General features: G+C 41.6%; 2 protein-coding genes across 2 annotated transcripts in view; both read left to right on the top strand.

Annotated features, from left to right (window-relative positions):
* Positions 1-19,462, top strand: part of copa (COPI coat complex subunit alpha) — a 35,817-nt gene extending 16,355 nt beyond the window's left edge. Inside the window, exons 11-30 of the mRNA XM_034184109.1 lie at positions 3,620-3,686; positions 3,788-3,863; positions 4,018-4,100; positions 5,335-5,560; positions 5,641-5,779; positions 10,160-10,322; positions 10,416-10,562; positions 10,671-10,860; positions 10,960-11,055; positions 12,215-12,303; positions 12,824-12,947; positions 13,173-13,262; positions 13,377-13,480; positions 13,652-13,798; positions 17,250-17,390; positions 17,678-17,860; positions 17,984-18,094; positions 18,171-18,332; positions 18,444-18,638; positions 19,103-19,462. Of these exons, the coding sequence (XP_034040000.1) occupies positions 3,620-3,686; positions 3,788-3,863; positions 4,018-4,100; positions 5,335-5,560; positions 5,641-5,779; positions 10,160-10,322; positions 10,416-10,562; positions 10,671-10,860; positions 10,960-11,055; positions 12,215-12,303; positions 12,824-12,947; positions 13,173-13,262; positions 13,377-13,480; positions 13,652-13,798; positions 17,250-17,390; positions 17,678-17,860; positions 17,984-18,094; positions 18,171-18,332; positions 18,444-18,638; positions 19,103-19,162 (2,593 nt within the window). The 3' untranslated portion in view covers positions 19,163-19,462. The remainder of the gene's footprint in view (positions 1-3,619; positions 3,687-3,787; positions 3,864-4,017; positions 4,101-5,334; positions 5,561-5,640; positions 5,780-10,159; positions 10,323-10,415; positions 10,563-10,670; positions 10,861-10,959; positions 11,056-12,214; positions 12,304-12,823; positions 12,948-13,172; positions 13,263-13,376; positions 13,481-13,651; positions 13,799-17,249; positions 17,391-17,677; positions 17,861-17,983; positions 18,095-18,170; positions 18,333-18,443; positions 18,639-19,102) is intronic.
* Positions 19,463-21,100: 1,638 nt separating this feature from the next.
* ncstn (nicastrin) overlaps positions 21,101-22,403 on the top strand; it is a 29,033-nt gene continuing 27,730 nt past the window's right edge. Inside the window, exon 1 of the mRNA XM_034184110.1 lies at positions 21,101-21,226. Within this exon, the coding sequence (XP_034040001.1) occupies positions 21,169-21,226 (58 nt within the window). The 5' untranslated portion in view covers positions 21,101-21,168. The remainder of the gene's footprint in view (positions 21,227-22,403) is intronic.

Raw genomic sequence — 22,403 nt, 5'->3', positions numbered from 1 at the left:
TGAGCAGATTAATGATGTGGGTTTCAAAAACTAGAGTTATCAAGCCATACACCTAGATACTTATAGTGCGAGACAGTCTGAATTTCTGATCCGTCCGGGATACAATTTTGCCTGGACTCTCAGGGAGCGGGAGGTTTCTGTTAAAGAACATACATTTGGTTTTTCTTGTATTTAACGTAAGTTGAAGCTCAGAAAAGACATGTTGAAGTGAAATGAAGCTGTCTTGGAGCAAAGACAGAGTAGTGTTGAAACGGGGACTATGCGCATACAGGATAGTGTCATCTGCATACAAATGCATTTGACACTGACTGGCAGCATATGTGATATTATTTATTTAAATATTGAACAGGGTGGGGCCTAGGATGGATCCTTGAGGCAGACCTTTTTGAAGATGTAGGGGTTCTGAGAAGAGCCCTTCAACTCTCATCACCTGCATATGCCCAGAGCAAAAGCTTTTAAACCATGTAATGGAGTTGTCTGAAAAACCTGTCTCCCGTAGCCTATCCATCAAGATGTTTAAGTCCACAGAATCAAAAGCTTTGGCTAAGTCAACAAACATAGCCACACAGTACGCCTTATTGTCAACAGCATTGATGATATCATTGAGGACCTTCAATGAGGCAGTCAGACAGCTGTGATAGTGAGCACTTCTCCTTTGCTGAGATAATCCATCCCACCTCACAGGTGTGCCACCAAGATGCTGATTAGACACCATGATTAGTGCACAGGTGTGCCTTAGACTACCCACAATAAAGGCCACTCTGAAAGGTGCAATTTTATCACACAGCACAATGCCACAAATGTTGCAAGATTTGAGGGAGCGTGCAATTGGCATGCTGACAGCAGGAATGTCAACCAGAGCTGTTGCTCGTGTATTGAATGTTCATTTCTCTACCATAAGCCGTCTCCAAAGGTGTTTCAGAGAATTTGGCAGTACATCCAACCAGCCTCACAACCGCAGACCACGTGTAACCACACCAGCCCAGGACCTCCACATCCAGCATGTTCACCTCCAAGATCGTCTGAGACCAGCCACTCGGACAGCTGCTGAAACAATCGGTTTGCATAACCAAAGAATTTCTGCACAAACTGTCAGAAACCGTCTCAGAGAAGCTCATCTGCATGCTCGTCGTCCTCATCGGGGTCTCAACCTGACTCCAGTTCGTCGTCGTAACTGACTTGAGTGGGCAAATGCTCACATTCGCTGGCGTTTGGCACGTTGGAGACGTGTTCTCTTCATGGATGAATCCCGGTTCACACTGTTCAGGGCAGATGGCAGACAGCGTGTGTGGCGTCGTGTGGGTGAGCGGTTTTCTGATGTCAGTGTTGTGGATCGAGTGGCCCATGGTGGCGGTGGGGTTATGGTATGGGCAGGCGTCTGTTATGGACGAAGAACACAGGTGCATTTTATTGATGGCATTTTGAATGCACAGAGATACCGTGACGAGATCCTGAGGCCCATTGTTGTGCCATATATCCAAGAACATCACCTCATGTTGCAGCAGGATAATGCACAGCCCCATGTTGCAAGGATCTGTAAACAATTCTTGGAAGCTGAAAATGTCCCAGTTCTTGCATGGCCGGCATACTCACCGGACATGTCACCCATTGAGCATGTTTGGGATGCTCTGGACCGGCGTATACGACAGCGTGTACCAGTTCCTGCCAATATCCAGCAACTTTACACAGCCATTGAAGAGGAGTGGACCAACATTCCACAGGCCACAATTGACAACCTGATCAACTCTATGCGAAGGAGATGTGTTGCACTGCATGAGGCAAATGGTGGTCACACCAGATACTGACTGGTATCCTCCCCCAATAAAACAAAACTGCACCTTTCAGAGTGGCCTTTTATTGTGGGCAGTCTAAGGCACACCTGTGCACTAATCATGGTGTCTAATCAGCATCTTGGTATGGCACACCTGTGAGGTGGGATGGATTATCTCAGCAAAGAAGTGCTCACTATCACAGATTTAGACTGGTTTGTGAACAATATTTGAGGGAAATGGTGATATTGTGTATGTGGAAAAAGTTTTAGATCTTTGAGTTCATCTCATACAAAATAGAAGCAAAACCAAAAGTGTTGCGTTTATATTTTTGTTGTGGTGTATATGTGTGTGTGTATGTATGTATGTGTGTGTGTGTGTGTGTGTGTGTGTGTGTATATAAATAAATAAATATACAAATAATGGATGGTAAGGAGTCCAACATAGAGAAATATTGGATGAAGAAAAGTTATATTGGACGAGGCGTAGCCGAGCACTCCTTACCATCCATCAATTATGTTCTCCACCTTCCTCCCAAATTAAGCAAACAACAAAGAGTCAAGTAAATTAGATCAATTTATTTTGTTGTGAACAGCATATGAATGCTTCTAAAACGTCAGTAGCGTGCTGCTTGTCTACCTTCTTGGTGTTTTTGGCATCCTTGGAGTTCAATATTTCCACCAGTTCCTCCTCTGTGAACTCAGCAAACCTCGCTGGCAGATGATTTTCTGCTGTTGACGTTTGTTACCATTTTTTCAACCAGCGTCTGTCAGCAAGTTCCTGACCTTCGTATGCCGTGCTCTGATTGGCTAGCTATTGGCAGTAAGCTCTAACGCTATTGGTCAGTGGGAACCGATCCAATATAACTTTTGGTCCTAGTCTTTTTTGGGTCCTTTTGGATCCAACATAACTTTCTGGCGCCGAGCATGCCAATATTGCTCTGTGTCACCACAGTGGATCCAGTATGGATCTGCACGTTGATTTGGCACAGGTTTTACACCGGATGCTTTGCTGGCTCAACTCCACATTCTATGCATGATGGGCACAGGTGGTCTTTGAACCAGGAGCCTTCTGTTTTTTAAAGCAAGTGCATGAACCACTTGAGCACCATGCTGCCCTGCTGTTCTGTTTTAGTGGTGAACAAAACACGATGCACATATAGTCGTCCTACATCTGTCAGTGAAATAAATGTTTGTCCTTCCACATGTTGTGTAATTGCTTACTGTCGGTTGCTGCAGACAGCCAGTGTGATAGTTTACATAGGACGTGTGAATGCAGCATTAGCGTGTGTGTGTGGAAGAGCAGGTTAGTGTTTATAAAAACAAAAAATTTTTTTTATTTTTTTTTAGTCTATGTGAGCACTTTTCTTGCAGCATATATGTACTTGTAATTTATGCAAAAATAAGCTAGTTCAGCTTTTACTTCTCCAAAGTAACTTGTCTATTGTTGAGTTGGACATTTTGTTCTGTGCTTACGTCTCCAGCAAATACTGTATTTACTGCATGCAAGTGTAAAAGCTGGCAGCAGCATCCAGATGTGTGCACCAACCAGTGGCAGGAACCGTGGACCCTGTGGCTCATTATTTTGACACGAGGGCGATCTGTTGGACTGAGATGTTCTACCTTGTGTGAACATCTGTGCACACAATGTAAAATGTCCCAGGAAATTGTCTCCAATATTACATCACTTGTCGTTGTCACAAGACTCCTGACAGCTCCATCAGAATTGAATTTCTTTTTAAATATTTAGAGGAGTAATCAAGAGTAGGTCCACATACACATTCTGATAGAATTAATTCAGCTTTTTCTCACCTTTGGTGCTGTTCTATTCAATAACATTCTCTTTCTCAGTGGGTCTAAGTTTCCGGTGTTCAGCATGTCCTACAATCCTGCTGAGAACTCTGTCCTGCTCTGCACAGTGAGTATCCAAAAAAGAATGTGCTGTATATTAAACAATCTGCAGTGTCTTGTGTGTGCCTTCTTTTTTTAAATAAATGTAATCTTCTTCCCTTCCTGCAGAGGGCAACCAACTTGGAGAACAGCACCTATGACCTGTACTGTATTCCCAAAGAAAGTGACTCTCAGAACCCCGATGGTATCAAGACATGTTTTATCTGATGAACCTGCAGTTTTACATTTTTCACCTGTTGTCTTTACACATTGAATACATGTTGTTAATACTCGTGTTTGTGCTGTTTATACTGTGGAATGGCTCTAATGGTTTTGTATTTGCTGGATGTCTTGATTAGCTCCGGAAGGGAAGCGGTCCTCTGGTCTCACAGCGGTCTGGGTAGCCAGGAACAGGTTTGCTGTCCTGGACCGAATGCACTCTGTAAGTCTGCTGTGCACATCTACAAAATGTGGAAATGTAACTTTAATTTTAGTATGTTGACGTGTTGGGAGTTAACATGAACAATACATTGTGGTACCATTCTGGGAAAAAGTTAACACATCTTTAGCCTCTCATATTTACATATTTGAATATTGTCATGTTTTCTGATTGATCAGAGAAAGAGGATACATGAGAGGTTTAAAAAAAATGCTGATATTGAACAAGATTCTAAAGAGTTCCTTTAGAATTTATAGATTTAATTATTTCAATTTTTTGTATTGTAACATCTAAATAGAACCTCGTCATTTGATTGGTGGATTGTCACATTGCATTGATTTTTTTTTTTTTTTTTTTTGTCCCATTGATTTACCAATTTCCTTTTTTAAGTGAAATTTGGTTCTGTTTACCATTTTATTTGTTTCCGTGTTTCATTGGATTGAACAACTCCACAGCCTTTTTGTAATAGTGCATCCATGATTTGAGGAAGTGGTATATAGCACCCAGACTTTGTCTTGATGATTACTTATTTTGGTGTCATAGAAATCATATTTTCATTTCTTGAAAGATGGAAGGTTCTTGGGGGGAAAAAAACAATTTAACCATTGTACTCACAAGCATTCATTCATTACATACACTGAAGTCAATCGTGAGATTCCAGTTTAACTTATATATATGTATACACACACACACAAATCATATTTCTCTGAGTATGTCTTATGTTTTTCTTTTTTTATATAGTTTGGGAGTGTTGTGCAACTTGTATATTAAAAAAAATCACACATTTGTTATTAATAATAATTTTAATGACTATTTGTACAGGATTTTCCCAGAAATTAAAGCACTAAATAAAATACACTAAGTATACTTCAGCAAGCCACAAAAATTCCAAATTAAAGAGCTGATAACACCAAAAAAAGGTGCAACTTATACTCCAGTAAATACAGTATATAATTAATTTGTTTTTAATGTCTTGAACAGTAAGTTGTTGTTATGCCTGTGTCTACCTGCTGGTTTAACAGCTTTCTTGAAAACAAACCTATTTTCCCAAACGTGTTGAAAGGTTGCGTGATCTGCATCTCAGAACACTAAATTCTGAGGTAGATGTGGATAAAAGCAGTGGTACCAGGAGGACTGCATCACTGAAAGAACGTGTGTTTTGGTGAGGAGCAGAGTTTTGCGTTTGTCTGTTATTAGCTCATACGCCGTCTTTTTTTTTTTTTTTTTTTTTTTGTAGCTGCTGATTAAGAACCTCAAAAATGAAATTGTGAAGAAGGTGCAGGTGCCGAGTTGTGAAGAAATCTTCTACGCCGGCACCGGCTCTCTGCTGCTGCGTGATGCCGATGGCGTCACTCTGTTCGACGTGCAGCAGAAACGCTCACTAGCTACCGTTAAGATCGCCAAGGTGAAGTATGTGGTGTGGAGCGCGGACACCAGCCACGTGGCCCTTCTGGCTAAACACGGTGAGACAGTTGGATTACTTTTCATACTTTAAACCTGATGAGGACTTTTAATGAGATGATGTATAAATGTGTCTTTTCAGCCATCATGATTTGCAATCGTAAGCTGGAGAGTCTCTGCAACATTCACGAGAACATCCGCGTTAAGAGCGGCGCCTGGGACGAGAGCGGCGTCTTTATCTACACCACCTCCAACCACATCAAATATGCCCTCACCTCTGGGTGAGTCACACTGCCAGGTGTCATTAGGCAGCTAATCCTACTGATTTACGAAGACAGTAGAACTCTGATTGAAGGCATCTGCCATGAGTGCTGTTTCTATCAACCACCTTAGTCCACTCAAAATGCACGTTTGCTTCACGAAATATATATAAACATTTTAAAACTCTTATGTTTTTAAAACATCATAGTTAGCCTTTACTTAGCTTAACTGTCCTCCTTGTTGCTGCTCAGTCTCTCCCACAAAGTGCACACAACTGGAGTGCAGAGTAGTATGAAGATTATTCCCTCTGTTTATTCGAGTGTGGTCTTTGAGTTTATGTCCATGATTTATTAATTTCAGTCATTCTCCAAGTCTACGGTCACATTAGCTACAAGCAACGGGGGCAAAGCAATAACTTAACGTTCATTTTCTGACTGAAAATGAACGGCCACCAGCTAGGTGGTCCCAAAATAGACCTGAAGTCTATTTTATGCAAATACAGAGTGATGCGACATGACGAGTGCCAGTCTGAGTGCATAGGCATTGTGACATCAGCTGGTTGTTTGCTTGAACAAAGTAATCCAAGATGGTGGAAAATGCTCTGACTCAGCCGTTTCTGTATAAATCTTTCTCATATATATATATATATATATATATATACTCAACAAAAATATAAACGCAACACTTTTGGTTTTGCTCCCATTTTGTATGAGATGAACTCAAATATTTAAAACTTTTTCCACATACATAATATCACCATTTCCCTCAAATATTGTTCACAAACCAGTCTAAATCTGTGATAGTGAGCACTTCTCCTTTGCTGAGATAATCCATCCCACCTCACAGGTGTGCCATATCAAGATTCTTATTAGACACCATGATTAGTGCACGTGTGCCTTAGACTGTCCACAATAAAAGGCATAATTTAATTTAATTCAGTTTATTTTCCTTTATATAGCGCCAAATCACAACAAAGCTGCCTCAAGGCGCTTCATACAAGTAAAGTCAACAAGGAAATGTTGCCGGTGTACAGGACGGGAGGGTTGCAGAAAACACCACTCCATCTCTGGATGGAGCCACAACTCAGGAAAAAAAACAGGCAGGAAAGACAACAAATACAGTATAATATGAACCTCTAACCAAACACCAGCATTACTGAAAGCAGCCAAAGATAACGATGTGTCTTTGGGATGGTTATGAGTATTTTTTTCTCTAATAGTTAAAATTTTATTAGCAAAGAAAGTCATGAAGTCATTACTAGTTAAAGGAATACTCAGCTCAATAGAGCTCTGACTCTTTGTCAGCCTGGCTACAGTGCTGAAAAGAAACCTGGGGTTGTTCTTATTTTCTTCAATTAGTGATGAGTAGTAAGATGTCCTAGCTATACGGAGGGCTTTTTTATAGAGCAACAGACTTTTTCCAGGCTAAGTGAAGATCTAAATTAGTGAGACGCCATTTCCACTCCAACTTACGGGTTATCTGCTTTAAGTTGCGAGTTTGAGAGTTATACCACGGAGTCAGGCACTTCTGATTTAAGGCTCTCTTTTTCAGAGGAGCTACAGCATCCAAAGTTGTGCTCAATGAGGATGTAAAACTTTTGACGAGATAATCTATCTCACTCACAGAGTTTAGGTAGCTACTCTGCACTGTGTTGGTATATGGCATTGAAGAACATAACAAAGAAGGAATCATATCCTTAAACCTAGTTACAGCGCTTTCCGAAAAACTTCTACTGTAATGAAACTTATTCCCCACTGCTGGGTAATCCATTAAAGTAAATGTTAAGAAATGATCAGACAGAAGGGGGTTTTCAGGGAATACTGTTAGGTCTTCAGTTTCCATACCATAAGTCAGAACAAGATCTAAAGTATGGTTAACGTGGTGGGTGGACTCATTTACATTTTGAGAGAAGCCATTTGAGTCTAATAGATTAAATGCAGTGTTGAGGCTGTCATTCTCAGCATCTGTGTGGATGTTAAAATCGCCCACTATAATTATCTTATCTGAGCTAAGCACTAAGTCAGACAAAAAGTCTGAAACTCACAGTAACAACCAGGTGGACGATAGATAACAACAAATAAAACTGGTTTTTGGGACTTCCAGTTTGGATGGACAAGACTAAGAGTCAAGCTTTCAAATGAATTAAAGCTCTGTCTGGGTTTTTGATTAATTAATAAGCTGGAGTGGAAGATTGCTGCTAATCCTCCGCCTCGGCCCGTGCTACGAGCGTTATGGCAGTTAGTGTGACTCCGGGGTGTTGACTCATTTAAACTAACATATTCATCCTGCTGTAACCAGGTTTCTGTAAGGCAAACTAAATCAATATGTTGATCAATTATTATATCATTTACTAACAGGGACTTAGAAGAGAGAGACCTAATGTTTAATAGACCACATTTTACTGTTTTAGTCTGTGGTGCAGTTGAAGGTGCTATATTATTTTTTTCTTTTTGAATTAATAACATACGATGCCAGTATGGTAGCCAAACGAAAGGGAAAATAAGTGCATCTTAAGTTTGGACTTAAAAGTCTCTACAGAATCTGTTTTGACATAGGGAGATCGTTCCACAGAACAGGGGCAACTGTGGTTAGCATCTAGTTTAATGGTGCGTTATCACCACCTGCTACAGAGTGACTCAGACAGAACCTCATTCAGATCAGTGTGTAGACGGTGTCATCTCGTGGCCGTAGATGATAATGCAGGATTTGTAAACGTTACTTTGAAACATAAGTTTCAGGACCAGCCAAACATCTTGGTGCTGGGGTGGAGCTCAACTTAGAGTGCCTTCATTAGAGAGAGTAGTGTCAACTCAAGAACATGGTGCCATTTTGGGTCCAACTGAGCTGAACTACTGAATGAACCTTTAATGTTTTCAACATTTTTTTTTAATAATTTAGCCACATACAACAACACATAAAAAAATATATGTGCTATAAAAATAGTTAAGCTATCAAATTTACAATTCATGATTTATTTAATTTAAAGCCTGATTTGTGCAGCTGCAGCTCTGTAACTCTGTGTCATACAATGACGTGTGTGACAGTTATAAAGTTCTCCATCTCTGGACTATTTTGACCCTGGACTAATTTGACCCTCAACAATCTTTTCTTTGTACAGTCATCACCTGTAAATCAAAGGTAAGCTGAACATTTTCCTCTTTTATCGACTTCGTGCTGTAAATTTGAGGACTTTTCGGATTCCATTTTTAATCGTGCACATTGTAAAACTATGATTGCAGACGAAGGATTGAAAGAAAAAATTGTCTGATTTAACAGGTGCACATCAGGCTTCAGGTCAGAGTTTGAACACGGTTTGAAAAAAATAAACGGTCAGACTTTTAATCACAGAAATAACTCTGATCCCACTTTCCTCAAGTCAGTGAGTGTCAGAGCTGAACTTTAATTTGTACCTCTGTTACTGTGCACATCCCGACTGCTCGGGATTTTTAATGGAAATACATTGATCGGACGGGACATTTTATCCGATGTGAGCGAGATGTTTGGAATGGATTAGTTACAGTCAGGAGGCGCCAAACATCTACGGGAATTCTGCATCGGGACGTGGACCTCATTAATGACCAGGTCAAAATTTCCTAAAGTTTATTTTCTGCCAAATGTATTTGATGCATTATCAAAATGTAATCAGTGTGCGCAACCTGATGCGCACATCAGGCTGCAGCTCTGAGTCTGAGCACAGTGTGGAAAAAAATAAAATTTTGTTTTTTAAAATCACAGAAATGATTCCGGCCCCACATTTGAGGGGTTTAATGGAAATGCATTGCGATCAGATGGGACATTTTATCCGATGTGAGCGAAAAATCCGTTATATACGGTGTTTATTACATGGAAAACAATAGAAAAACTTTGGGACTTTTTTTTTTTTTTTTGGTCCAGTGACTGTGAATGTCTGGTTTATATGATGACGGTTTAGGTGAGTTTTACTGTACATGGGACTGAACAATAAATTGACCTCTCAAAGCTTTGATGATGATGTCGGCTTCCATCCCACACGGCTGACTTTATTTTCCCAAATGTTTCTTCTGTTCCAATCTGAAGGGAATCTGTACATCTTGAAGCCCTTGTGTGTGTTTGTGCCTCCAAATGCACAACAACCCAACATTTTCAGTGAATGAATAAATAAAATAACTGGATTTACATGCAGACACATTAACAGCGAACATTATTTTGAACCCAAGAAGGCACCATGAGTTTATCCTTTGACTTGTCATGTTGCCTCTCTAATCAAGGCACTCTAGCTCAACCTATAGTCCTGAAAATACTGTAGATCAGAAATAATTTTGTTTGCTGTTGTTCCTGATTAAAGAAAAAAAAAATGATAGAAAAGCGGCGCACCGTGCACATGAACAGAATTTCACACCGCACCTTTGGTGTTGTTGCAGTGATCATGGCATCATCAGAACTTTGGATCTTCCCATTTACGTGACCCGTGTGAGAGGCAACAGTGTGTACTGCCTGGACAGAGACTGCAGGCCACGCGTTCTCACCATCGACCCCACGGAATACCGCTTCAAACTCGCCCTGATCAACCGCAAGTATGATGAGGTGAGGTGGCTCCTGTTCTGTTTGAAGGCCAGCTTTGATTTTTGTAGCCCAACCTCCTTTGCGCTCATTCCTTTCACCCCCCGTGACTTCTAGGTTCTCCACATGGTGCGTAATGCCAAACTGGTGGGCCAGTCCATCATTGCCTACCTGCAGAAGAAGGGCTACCCTGAGGTGGCGCTGCACTTTGTCAAAGATGAAAAGACGCGCTTTAGCTTGGCTCTGGAGTGCGGCAACATTGAGGTGAGCCTGTCAGTCACTGCTCTATTTAATTAGTTCCACTGTGTTTTGTTTCTGCGCTCGCTAGCTTCACCTTTGAGATGTTGGCCAATGTCTTTGTCTGTACTCCAGGTGGCGCTGGAGGCAGCCAAAGCGCTTGACGACCGCAGCTGCTGGGAACGTTTGGGTGAGGCCGCACTGCTGCAGGGTCACCACCAGGTTGTAGAAATGTGCTACCAGAGGACCAAGAACTTTGACAAGCTCACCTTCCTCTACCTCATCACCGGCAACCTGGCCAAGCTGCGCAAGATGATGAAGATCGGTAAGACGTGAAGCTTGCACTGGTACCTGATGTAGTGATGCTCTCGGTTTTGGTGCCGTGCTCTTACGTTTGGTACCTTCTTGTGCTCTTGATTGGCAGCTGAAATCAGGAAGGACATGAGCGGTCACTACCAGGCGGCTCTGTACCTGGGAGACGTTGGTGAACGGGTTCGGATCCTGAAGAACTGTGGACAGAGTAAGTTCAGTCCTCAGTTTTGTTGCTTTGCACCATCTTGAGCTGTTGGATTTGAAGTCAGAGGTTTAAATAAACACATTTATCTTGCATGCCTTCATGTGGGCGTGGCCAGAAGCCTGGAGATGTGCACCTTTTTGTGTCAGTATGCTACTACTTACTGGCTAGCTGACCTCACAAACAAGATTACTACTGCTCATCATGATTGTGAGACAGCTGTATGATGGCAGGCTAAGTTAAGCTAACTGGTGTTCAGCGCTATTGTTGTGGCTAGCTAGCTAGCTAGCATGCAGTGGTGGGCACATCCTGCGCTCAGAACCCTCAGAAGATTGGAGAATCTGCCCTCAAACTCGTGGAAGAATGCCAACAACGCTACGTCAAGCTGGAATTTAGGCTTGGAAACTCGTGAGGAAATTCAGCAACTTGAGGTACCCGAGTTAGCATCACAGCCATGGCATACAGTGTTACTAATGTGGAAAATGCATCTTTGAATGAATTTTTATTAAGACATTACTGCTGTATGTAAAATAGTCACATTCTAAGTACAATTAGTTAAGGTAGCAGCACCGCACATCAGCAAAATGTCTGACAAGTTAATTTAGCCCAAAAGGTAATGTTAGCCTAGCTCATCTGTGGTATAGGCTAAGTAGTTGTTGACTCATAGGTTATCTCATGAATGCATTTTCTGGAAGGAGAGTAGTTTTTTTTGTCGGGTCTTTCTGAATGTCCAAGGGTTCTGAAAGCACCAACAGTTCTGCTCATCTGCTAGCTGCTAATTAGCAAAGGTAATGTTCTCTTCAGTGGAGTAGCTTTTCAGCTAACATTGAAAACCATTAGTGGGCCGGAAACTTTACAGAGCAGAGAAAATAACAAAGAACAAACAACTTTAATATAGAAAGATAAAAAAAACAAACAAGATTATAAAATCAAACCTTCACCGTGCCTTCTGATGGAATCACTACGATCACTGGTCCAAGATGGCGGCCGCATTTCTTGCGCCTCAGCAACAAATGTGGCCTCTGCTCTTTGTCTATGGTTGTAATTGCTTGCTAGCCCCTAACCACAAATAAATTATCAGTTGTATTTGAAGAAATGCTGTATATCTGTAATTGCTGTTTAAATTGTGAAGCGTGACCACGTTCTTCATGTCTGTCCTTTACAGAGTCTCTGGCCTACCTGACTGCAGCCACCCACGGTCTGGATGAAGAAGCAGAGGCACTAAAGGAGACCTTTGAACCAGAGAAGGAGACGGTGTGTGTTGAAGAAACTTTCCTCAGTGCCTTCATACATCTACACAAACTCCATCTTTTACACTCAAACACATTTGCTGGTTTTTTGCTTTTCCCACATACATAAGTTATAAATGGTTAGAAGCATGTTTGTCTTTTATATTTGAGTTTTCATCTTCTGAAATTTATCCTTAAGACACACCAATTTGGTAAAGTTGTGGTATCAAATCACCCAGCGGGTCCCAGGTCACCCTCTCAGATTGGCATTAAAACTAAACATCTATATGTGCTCTTATACAGAAATCACAAATATTAGGTCTGTGTTCCTGATAGTTTTGAAGATACGGCCCTTTGAAATTTGAATTAATTTTTGATTTTGCTTGATCATTTTCAATGGTATTTTTTAAATTTATTTAGTAGGTCTTTCTGATCATCTTTGTATAAAAATACACACACACACCCAGCCAGTCTGAGAGGGTGACCTGGGACCCACTGGGTGATGTGATCTAGAATGACCCTGGGATCATTTTTCTGTCCTTTAGGTGCCAGAAATTGATCCTAATGCACAGCTGCTCCAGCCGCCTCCACCCATCAACCCTCTGGACACCAACTGGCCTCTGCTCACTGTGTCAAAGGGATTCTTTGAAGGCATCATTGCAGCAAAGGGTGAGTCCTATTTCACGTGTACACCACCACCACAGTGACGTTTAGGGCTTCTTGTGTCATGCTCAGGGTCACCACAGCAGCTCTGATGGGGATCTGCATGTTCACTGGGCACAAGCTGTACAAAGCCCACGTTACACTAAGAATGAACACATTAACATGTTTGGATCAGATGCAGTCATGCAGCATTTGAACTGTCAGGCTGAGGTCAGTAGTGTTCTGCTGCAGGGAAGGCGGGTCAGATGACGGCTGACCTGGACATGGATGCTCCTGGAGGTGAGGGTTGGGGAGAAGATGCTGAGCTTCAGCTCGATGACGGTAAATCATCGTAAACACTAAATATTTTAAAGCTTATATATATTTTGGTGAGCCACATCATGCAGAAATCATTGCACATTTCTTGTTTTTTTGTTTCCCCATTTTCTCTTGCAGATGGCTTCATGGATGCCCAGGAAGGATTTGGGGAGGAAGGAGTCGGGAAGGAGGAAGGGGGAGGCTGGGAGGTGGAGGAAGACCTGGACCTTCCTCCAGAGCTGGTGAGAAGATTTACACATTGTTATACACCACGCAGTCACTATTTAGTCTAAATATATTATGAGGCGTTCAGTGTCTTCTCACTGCTGTAGGTGTTTTTTTTTTTGTTTTGTTTTTTTTGTGATCTTTTAAATTTTCATCCTTCAGTATTCTATCTTGTTGCTATCCAATAGGATGTGCCGCTTGGTGCAGGAGGCGGGGCAGAAGAGGGCTTCTTTGTCCCACCCACTAAGGGCATGAGTCCAACCCAGATGTGGTGCAACAACTCCCAGCTGCCAGTGGACCACATGTTAGCCGGCTCCTTTGAGACCGCGATGAGAGTAAGTTCCCGCTGTGGTCCTGGTTTCCTCCAAGTAGCTTTGTTTGGTCATCTGGTTTTAAGTTCTCTCTCAAAATAAACCTGAGATGAAAAGTCAAACTATGCTGGCATTATTATTATTATTGTTGTTATTATAGCTGGTTCTGTTTAAACTTTCTGGAGTATTGTGCCAAACTATTTATTTGGAACCCAGGTGACGAGTTAGTCTATAATATAAAAAATAATAATAAAACAAAATCATTTGGGGTCACCATCGGGAAAGACATCTGGTTGTAAAATAAATCTGGCCAAGACAACTACACATATGTTAAGAGAATGATGAGCGGGAAAAGGAACTTGGTTTTGCATTTGACACTATTTCTTTATGCCAATTTCAAATACAAAAAGGAAAATGGGCTTCTCTATAAAAAAAAATTCTAAAATTATCTTCTTTAGACTCAAACTGAAAGTAAATCTCTACAACTTGATATAAATTAAATGTCTAAAAGCCAAGATGATGGGTTGGATAAGTAAAGGGCCCCTTTGGTATAATGCCTGTAAATAATCAGTTTTATTGGTCATTTTCTTCAGACAAGTCAGGGGATGGATACATGAACATTTCCAAGTTACTGAATATGTCTTGAACTTTATTTACATCAGTTATGAAGAAATACAAACAATATGACACTCTATGGTAAATCTGTGTGGAGGAGACAGTTCTCAAAAACTGAAGAGTGAGGAAAGACACCGAGACAACACAGACGTTACAGGCTTCTGTGGCTGTGATTGGAGAAATTGTGCATCATGTATGTTTTGCATTCTCCAGCCTCAGTTATACAGCTTCATGTTGAAGTGGTACAGAGGAGGGTTTTCTTTCACCAAAACGCCATATCCAGGCTTACATCTCAGATGCACCTTCTGGCAAATTGTAGCTAAAGTGTCAGGTCTTCTTTTTAAGTGAGCTTTGATGTTAAGAATAAAACCAGTCCAGACCAGCATTTGGTGTGGACTATAGTAGTGTTCAGAATAATATTAGTGCTATGTGACTAAAAAGATTAATCCAGGTTTTGAGTATATTTCTTATTGTTACATGGGAAACAAGGTACCAGTAGATTCTCACAAATCCAACAAGACCAAGCATTCATGATATGCACACTCTTAAGGCTATGAAATTGGGCTATTAGTAAAAAAAAGTAGAAAAAGGGGTGTTCACAATAATAGTAGCATCTGCTGTTGACGCTACAAACTCAAAACTATTATGTTCAAACTGCTTTTTTATCAATCCTGTGAATCATTAAACTAGTATTTAGTTGTATAACCACAGTTTTTCATGAGTTCTTCTCACAAATCCAACAAGACCAAGCATTCGTGATATGCACACTCTTAAGGCTATGAAATTGAGCTATTAGTAAAAAAAAAAAAGTAGAAAAGGGGGTGTTCGGTCGCTGTATCGGACCGTCGTGGTGAAGAGAGAGCTGAGTAGGGGGGCAAAACTCTCGATTTACCGATCGATCTACGTGCCGATCCTCACCTATGGTCATGAGATTTGGCTCATGACCGAAAGAACGAGATCTCAAGTACAAGCGGCCGAGATGAGTTTCCTCCGCAGGGTGGCTGGGCGCTCTCTTAGAGATATGGTGAGGAGCCCGGTCACGCGGGAGGAGCTCGGAGTCGAGCCACTGCTCCTCCACGTCAAAAGGAGTCAGTTGAGGTGGCTCGGGCATCTTTTCCGGATGCCCCCTGGACGCCTCGCTGGAGAGGTGTTCCGGGCACGTCCCATTGGGACGAGGCCCCAGGGAAGACCCAGGACACGCTGGAGGGACTACATCTCTCGGGTGGCTTGGGAACGCCTTGGGGTTCCCCCGGAGGAGCTGGGGGAGGTGTGTGTGGATCGGGAGGTCTGGGCGGCTTTGCTTGAGCTGCTGCCCCCGCGACCCAACTCCGGATAACGCGGAAGAAAATGGATGGTAGTGTTCACAATAATAGTAGCATCTGCTGTTGACGCTACAAACTCAAAACTGTTATGTTCAAACTGCTTTTTTATCAATCCTGTGAATCACTAAACTAGTATTTAGATGTATAACCACAGTTTTTCATGATTTCTTCACATCTGCGAGGCATTAATTTTGTTGGTTTGGAACCAAGATTTTTCTAGTTTACTAGTGTGCTTGGGGTCATTGTCTTGTTGAAACACCCATTTCAAGGGCATGTCCTCTTCAGCATAAGGCAACATGACCTCTTCAAGTATTTTTGACATATCCAAACTGATCCATGATACCTGGTATGCGATATATAGGCCCAACACCATAGTAGGAGAAACATGCCCATATCATGATGCCTGCACCACCATGCTTCACTGTCTTCACTGTGAACTGTGGCTTGAATTCAGAGTTTGGGGGTCGTCTCACAAACTGTCTGCGGCCCTTGGACCCAAAAAGAACAATTTTACTCATCAGTCAATCAATCAATCAATTTTTTTTTTTTTATATAGCGCCAAATCACAACAAACAGTTGCCCCAAGGCGCTTTATATTGTAAGGCAAGGCCATACAATAATTATGTAAAACCCCAACGGTCAAAACAAAATCCAGTCCACAAAATATTCCTCCATTTCTCTTTATGCCAGTTGATGTGTTCTTTGGCAAATTGTAACCTCTTCTGCACATGTCTTTTATTTAACAGAGGGACTTTGCGGGGGATTCTTGCAAATAAATTAGCTTCACACAGGCGTCTTCTAACTGTCACAGCACTTACAGGTAACTCCAGACTGTCTTTGATCATCCTGGAGCTGATCAATGGGTGAGCCTTTGCCATTCTGGTTATTCTTCTATCCATTTTGATGGTTGTTTTCCATTTTCTTCCACGCATCTGTTTTTTTTTTTTTTGGTTTTTTTTTGGGTCCATTTTAAAGCATTGGAGATCATTGGAGATGAACAGCCTATAATTTTGTGCACCTGCGTATAAGTTTTCCCCTCTCCAATCAACTTTTTAATCAAACTACACTGTTCTTCTGAACAATGTCTTGAACGTCCCATTTTCCTCAGGCTTTCAAAGAGAAAAGCATGTTCAACAGGTGCTGGCTTCATCCTTAAATAGGGGACACCTGATTCACACCTGTTTGTTCCACAAAATTGACAAACTCTGACTGAATACCACACTACTATTATTGTGAACACCCCCTTTTCTACTTTTTTTTTTTACCAATAGCCCAATTTCATAGCCTTAAGAGTGTGCATATCATGAACGCTTAGTCTTGTTGGATTTGTGAGAATCTACTGAATCTACTGGTACCTTGTTTCCCATGTAACAATGAGAAATATACTCAAAACCTGGATTAATCTGTTTAGTCACATAGCACTACTATTATTCTGAACACTACTGTGTGTTTGACTGCTGCATCTCAAAAAGAGCAAGTTTGAAAACCAGGTCTTTATTTTTGCTGTTTGTAACGTTCCGGTTGCATTTCCTCCACAGCTGCTCCATGACCAGGTCGGCGTTGTGAACTTTGCCCCTTACAAGCAGCTGTTCATGCAGACTGTGTCCAGGGGTCGGACCTGTTATCTGGGGCTGCCCTCTCTGCCCTGCCTGCGGAGCCACCCCCAGAGGAACTGGAAGGTACAACTGTGGGCTTTTAAACTGTTAAACATAGTTTGACCTGCTTTCCTTAATTGTGTGCTTCTCTAAATTGCTTAGTTTTACAGAAAAATGCTTGTTTTCCTACGGACATTTAAGGCCCACGGGGTGGGGGGTGAGGAGGTGTAGCAGAGACCAGCACTGGATATCTTTTTGCAAGATCTCACAAAAGTGTATCCAGTGCCTCTTTTTTTTTTTTCCCCCTCCCTCTCTTCCATGTTTTTTTTTTTTTTTTATACGTATCACTTTATTAATCATTTAAACTCCAGGACTGCGGTGCGAAGCAGGGGCTGCCTGCCGTGGGTCTGCGCCTCTCTGACCTCATCTCCCGCCTGCAGCAGTGCTACCAGCTGACCACGGCTGGCAGGTTCGAGGAGGCCGTGGAGCGTTTCCAGGTCATCCTGCTGTCCGTGCCGCTGCTGGTGGTGGATAACAAACAGGAGATCGCGGAGGTGAGCGTCGCGCCCGCTGTGAATCAGCTTGGTCTCCAAACGCGGCTGAAAGTTTACACTGCGGTCCGCCTGTGGGAGTAAAACTACTGACGTGCACGATGTCACCATTCGGACATATTTCAGGCTCAGCAGCTGATCACCATTTGCAAAGAGTACATCGTGGGTCTGACCATGGAGACAGAGAGGAAGAAGCTTCCCAAAGACACGCTGGAGCAGCAGAAGAGGCAGTGTGAGGTAATGATCTGAGGTGACGGAGCCGCTACAGGTTGAACCTCTGCCGATTGTCTACATTTTACCTTCTTTCTTCCAGATGGCGGCTTATTTTACTCACTGTAACCTGCAGCCAGTCCACATGGTGCTCGTGTTGCGTACAGCTCTAAACCTCTGCTTCAAACTGCGCAACTTCACAACCGCCGCTGGCTTTGCTCGCCGCCTGCTCGAGCTGGGGCCAAAACCAGAAGTTGCACAGCAGGTTTGTTGTGTAACAGCCACAATTTCTATTAAGTGACTTCAGTTTGAACTTTTAAATCTGCGGTACTGTCATTTTTTTTCTTCATCGTAAAAAAAATGTTTTACCTTTCAGACTCGCAAGATTTTGGCAGCCTGTGAGAAAACCCTGACAGACGCCCACCAGCTGAACTATGACCCCCACAATCCATTTGACCTGTGTGCCGCCTCCTTCGTCCCTCTGTATCGCGGCCGACCCGTGGAGAAGTGCCCGCTGTCTGGGGCCTGCTACTGCCCCACCTACAAAGGCCAGACCTGCAGGGTCACACAGGTAGGTTGGAAACAGCCGGCAAGACGAGAACGCCATTATCATGAGTCAGACTAGCAGGTTGCTGTGAACAGCTGAATATTTCAGCATATTTACTGTTTCTTTGGTGTGAATCTGGAATCAGTCTTTTTTCAAGCTGAAAACAAAATGCAAATGTGAGATTCCCTGTTTTCTGCTGCAGTTAACGATTGATTTCATTTTCCACTGCTGGTTAAGGAGCATCAGTGCGATTTATTTTGCATCTTTTGCTCTCTTTGCCTCACCCCTCTTCTGGACTCCAGAGCACTCTGCTGCTTTTGTCTTTGGAAGTGTGGGGAAGCCTGAATACCCTGAAATCCTCTCCATAAAAGTCCCGTCTTCATTCGTATTGGCTAATTACCAGATGGTTTGATTGGAATGGAGAAGAAACCATGAGATTAATCAGCCAGGTTAATGATTTTATCCCTCTACCCCTCTTCATTTTCTAGGTGACTGAGATTGGCAAGGACGTGATCGGTCTGCGTGTGAGTCCCCTTCAGTTCCGTTAAAAGGATGTGTGGAAGACACAAGAAGACAGACACTGTAGAGATAATAGCTATTGATAAGAGAAATGGAAGCAGGGATTTATGTTTATTCACAGCAAGAGATTTATGTTAAATGTCTAATCCTTTCATGTGGTTCTGTGCATCATTTAACCTGGAAACAGTGCTGCTTCGCCTTCTGTGTGCTCAAACGTGTGATTACAGTCAGCACACATGCTGTCTTTCTGACTTGTGTGAGTTCAGTCATTCGAGTTGATCTGTGATCTGTATTTGGACAACAAACAAAAATAAAAGTCTTTATTGGTGGATTTGTGAGATTGTTTTTTCTTTTTGTAGTTCTTGGGTACAAGTCACAAGTGCATCAGACTTGGACTGATTAGAGATTACCAGTTTGCTTTGTTTGTAGCAACCCTCAGCTCCCAATTATCCCCCAAAAAGGTTTGAGATGGCCAGGATTATACTGGAATTGCAAATTTCCTCTTGTTGCATTCTGAAGATCCTGGAGCTGAGAAACCTGACTAAAGGCACAGATGCTGCATAACAGGTGTTTGTTAGAGGAATCTGAGCACGTGCAGCACCAGCTTGTGCTTCAGTGAATGGCTTCAGGGTCTGGTTTGTTTCCTTAGAGAAACGTGGTCACTGACCTGCACCAGCTACAGGGTATTTTACCCTCCAGTCTGCAGTTCTCAGCACGATCCAGCACCAGCAACTTACTTTTTGGGGACCAATGCAGTTTAGTTTTAAATCCAGGCACTCAACCAACAGGTGCTGTGAGTCCTTCAATTACAAATGTGAATTTTGACAGGGCATCTTGACAGCCAAATTGGTTTCCACAAAGCTTTGGACTCTGCCTCCGGTTTTATTTTTGAAGAACTGGACTTTAACCAGTAGCCTAATATGACAACTTTGGACCCAAATCTCTGGCAGGTCTCCCAGTTCTGATTGGCTGGTTGACTCTTATGATCCAGGACATTTCTGGTAGATGTCCAGAGGCAATGGACTTCACTATAGCTGTAGTGGTTGCCTGTGTGACGTCTGTTATCAGTTGTGTTGAAGGTAAAAATGTCAAGATCTTCTAATTACAAAGGATGTAAGTGCTACAAAAATCTCTTAGATGAATAGGCCCGTGCTTGTGTAGGCTGAACTGGATGAGAGTCTACGACACGCCGGTCTACTTTCCCGGCCAAGGTTAATATCAATTTATGAAGGTGGTAATGTGGACAAAGTGTCTTGTTCAAGGACACTTCTGAAAACAAATCTGTTTAGAATATTGGTCATTCAGCCCTTTCCCATGAAGTCACCTACTGTGATCCTGAATGGTACAAAATAAGTCAAACTCCTTTAGAATCTTGGTTCAGACCACTGTTGCCACAGCTGCTTTATTAGTCATTTTATACCGACAACTTGTAACTAATAACAAATGTAACTAATAATCTAACTTGGTTACTCTTCATATTGAGTACTCAGCAACTTTGAGTACTCAATATGAAGAGTAACCAAGTTAGATTACTAGTTACTTTTGAGTTACATTCAGCAGCTGTTGACAAGTTGTACGCAGCTGCTAATGAAGTAACTGTAAAAAGTAAATAAAGTAACTGGCAACACTGGTCCAGACCCATATATCCTGATGACCTTTGGGTGGGGGAACCAATACGCATTGTTTGGGTCAAATTTTCAAGTAATTCAGACAGTTTGAGTTTTTACAACAGACTGAATAAATACATGTTTTCTGAATAATGTTTATGCTTATTACAAAAATGATAAATGTTTAAATTGACAAAGCAAAGAGTGATTCTCACATTAGCTGTTTTTTTTTTTTTACTTTATATATATATATATATATATATAGTTTTGCTTATTATTCTGTTCTATTAATAGTTTCGTAGCCTTTCTGTTTTATTTTCGTTTTAAAACTTTCTTCTCGCAGACAGGAAACAAGCGGAAACAAACTCTTTTTAAAGCGGAAACCAGCAGCACTTCCTGTTTTCTTGTGTTCTTTTTCAACCAGGAAGATGGACTTACTGTCGAAGAAATTAACGATTAAATTAGTGTTTTCGGTTTTCTTAATCGGTAAGTTTAATTATAAATGTGCTCAGTGTGAGTGTCAACAAGTCTATATATTATCAGAGAGTTTGCATCTAAAAGACTGTGAAGTTTAATGTTTTTTTTTTGTGTGTGTGTGTGTGCTCTGAGTTAGCTGAATGCTAAGCTAGTGTTAGCAGGCGGCTAACAATGTCATTCAGCGACTTTTCATTTCGCTTCAAATAATTTCTGGGCTTCATCTGATTCTCAAACTTTATCTGCGTTCTTGATTTGCTTCTAGCAGCTGAATGTTAAACATATTTTTATGGTTGCGTTCTAAATCAGCTGATTTGCAGCCACAAACAGATTAGCTTCACTTCTGCCAAATCAGCTGAAAAGATGATTTACTGATTATTTATTATTGCTAGTTATTGTGGAATAAAAAAAAAAACCTAATTCGAACGAGAAATGAAGTCCCCTTTCAGACAGACTCACTTGGACTATTCTTTGCTCAATGTTATATATTTTTTGTGGATTATTGAAACATATGATTGAAAAAACACAAAGCAGCTGCAGTGAATTATTTTATTAATAATTATTGTCTGTGTGGCTGAATAAATCTTAAAATTATCAATGTTTTATGATTAATAGTCGTAAGTCCACTCCCTTTGGCTGCTCCTTTTTCACTCTGGGTCGTCACAGCATATCCGAGGTGAATCTGCATCTTGATTTGGCACAAATTTTACGCCGGATGCCATTCCTGACGCAACTCCACATTATATGGAGAAATGTGGCAGGGGTGGGGTTTGAACCAGAAACCTGCATTGAAATCAAGAGACTAACTACTTGACCACCAACTCTGCTGAAATGTATTGATTAATATGAATTGTTTATTAGTTTGCATGGGTGTTTACCCCGCCCACTACCCGAAAAACAGCACATCACTGTCACCTGGGCAGTGAGCTCATGTAGAGGTGACACCACGTTGTTTCTTTGGGTTGAGCCCGACTGAGTCCCACCCTTGTAGACCCGGCCACCAAGGACTTGCCCGCAAGATTGATTAATTGGAAATTATTTTGTAGGACTGCAATAAAAGATTATTTTAATCAGCTAAACAAATAATACCTTGGTAGGATTAAAGATAAAATATTCTAAGTGTACTGCTCCTTGTTGAAACGTCTACATAGGCTGCTTTTTTTTTATTAAGGGCAAAATTCCACTGTAA

Source organism: Thalassophryne amazonica, chromosome 12 (assembly GCF_902500255.1).
Source record: "Thalassophryne amazonica chromosome 12, fThaAma1.1, whole genome shotgun sequence".
NCBI lineage: Eukaryota > Metazoa > Chordata > Actinopteri > Batrachoidiformes > Batrachoididae > Thalassophryne > Thalassophryne amazonica.
Note: the sequence above shows the minus strand (reverse complement) of the source record. Positions and strands in the feature narration are given on the sequence as shown.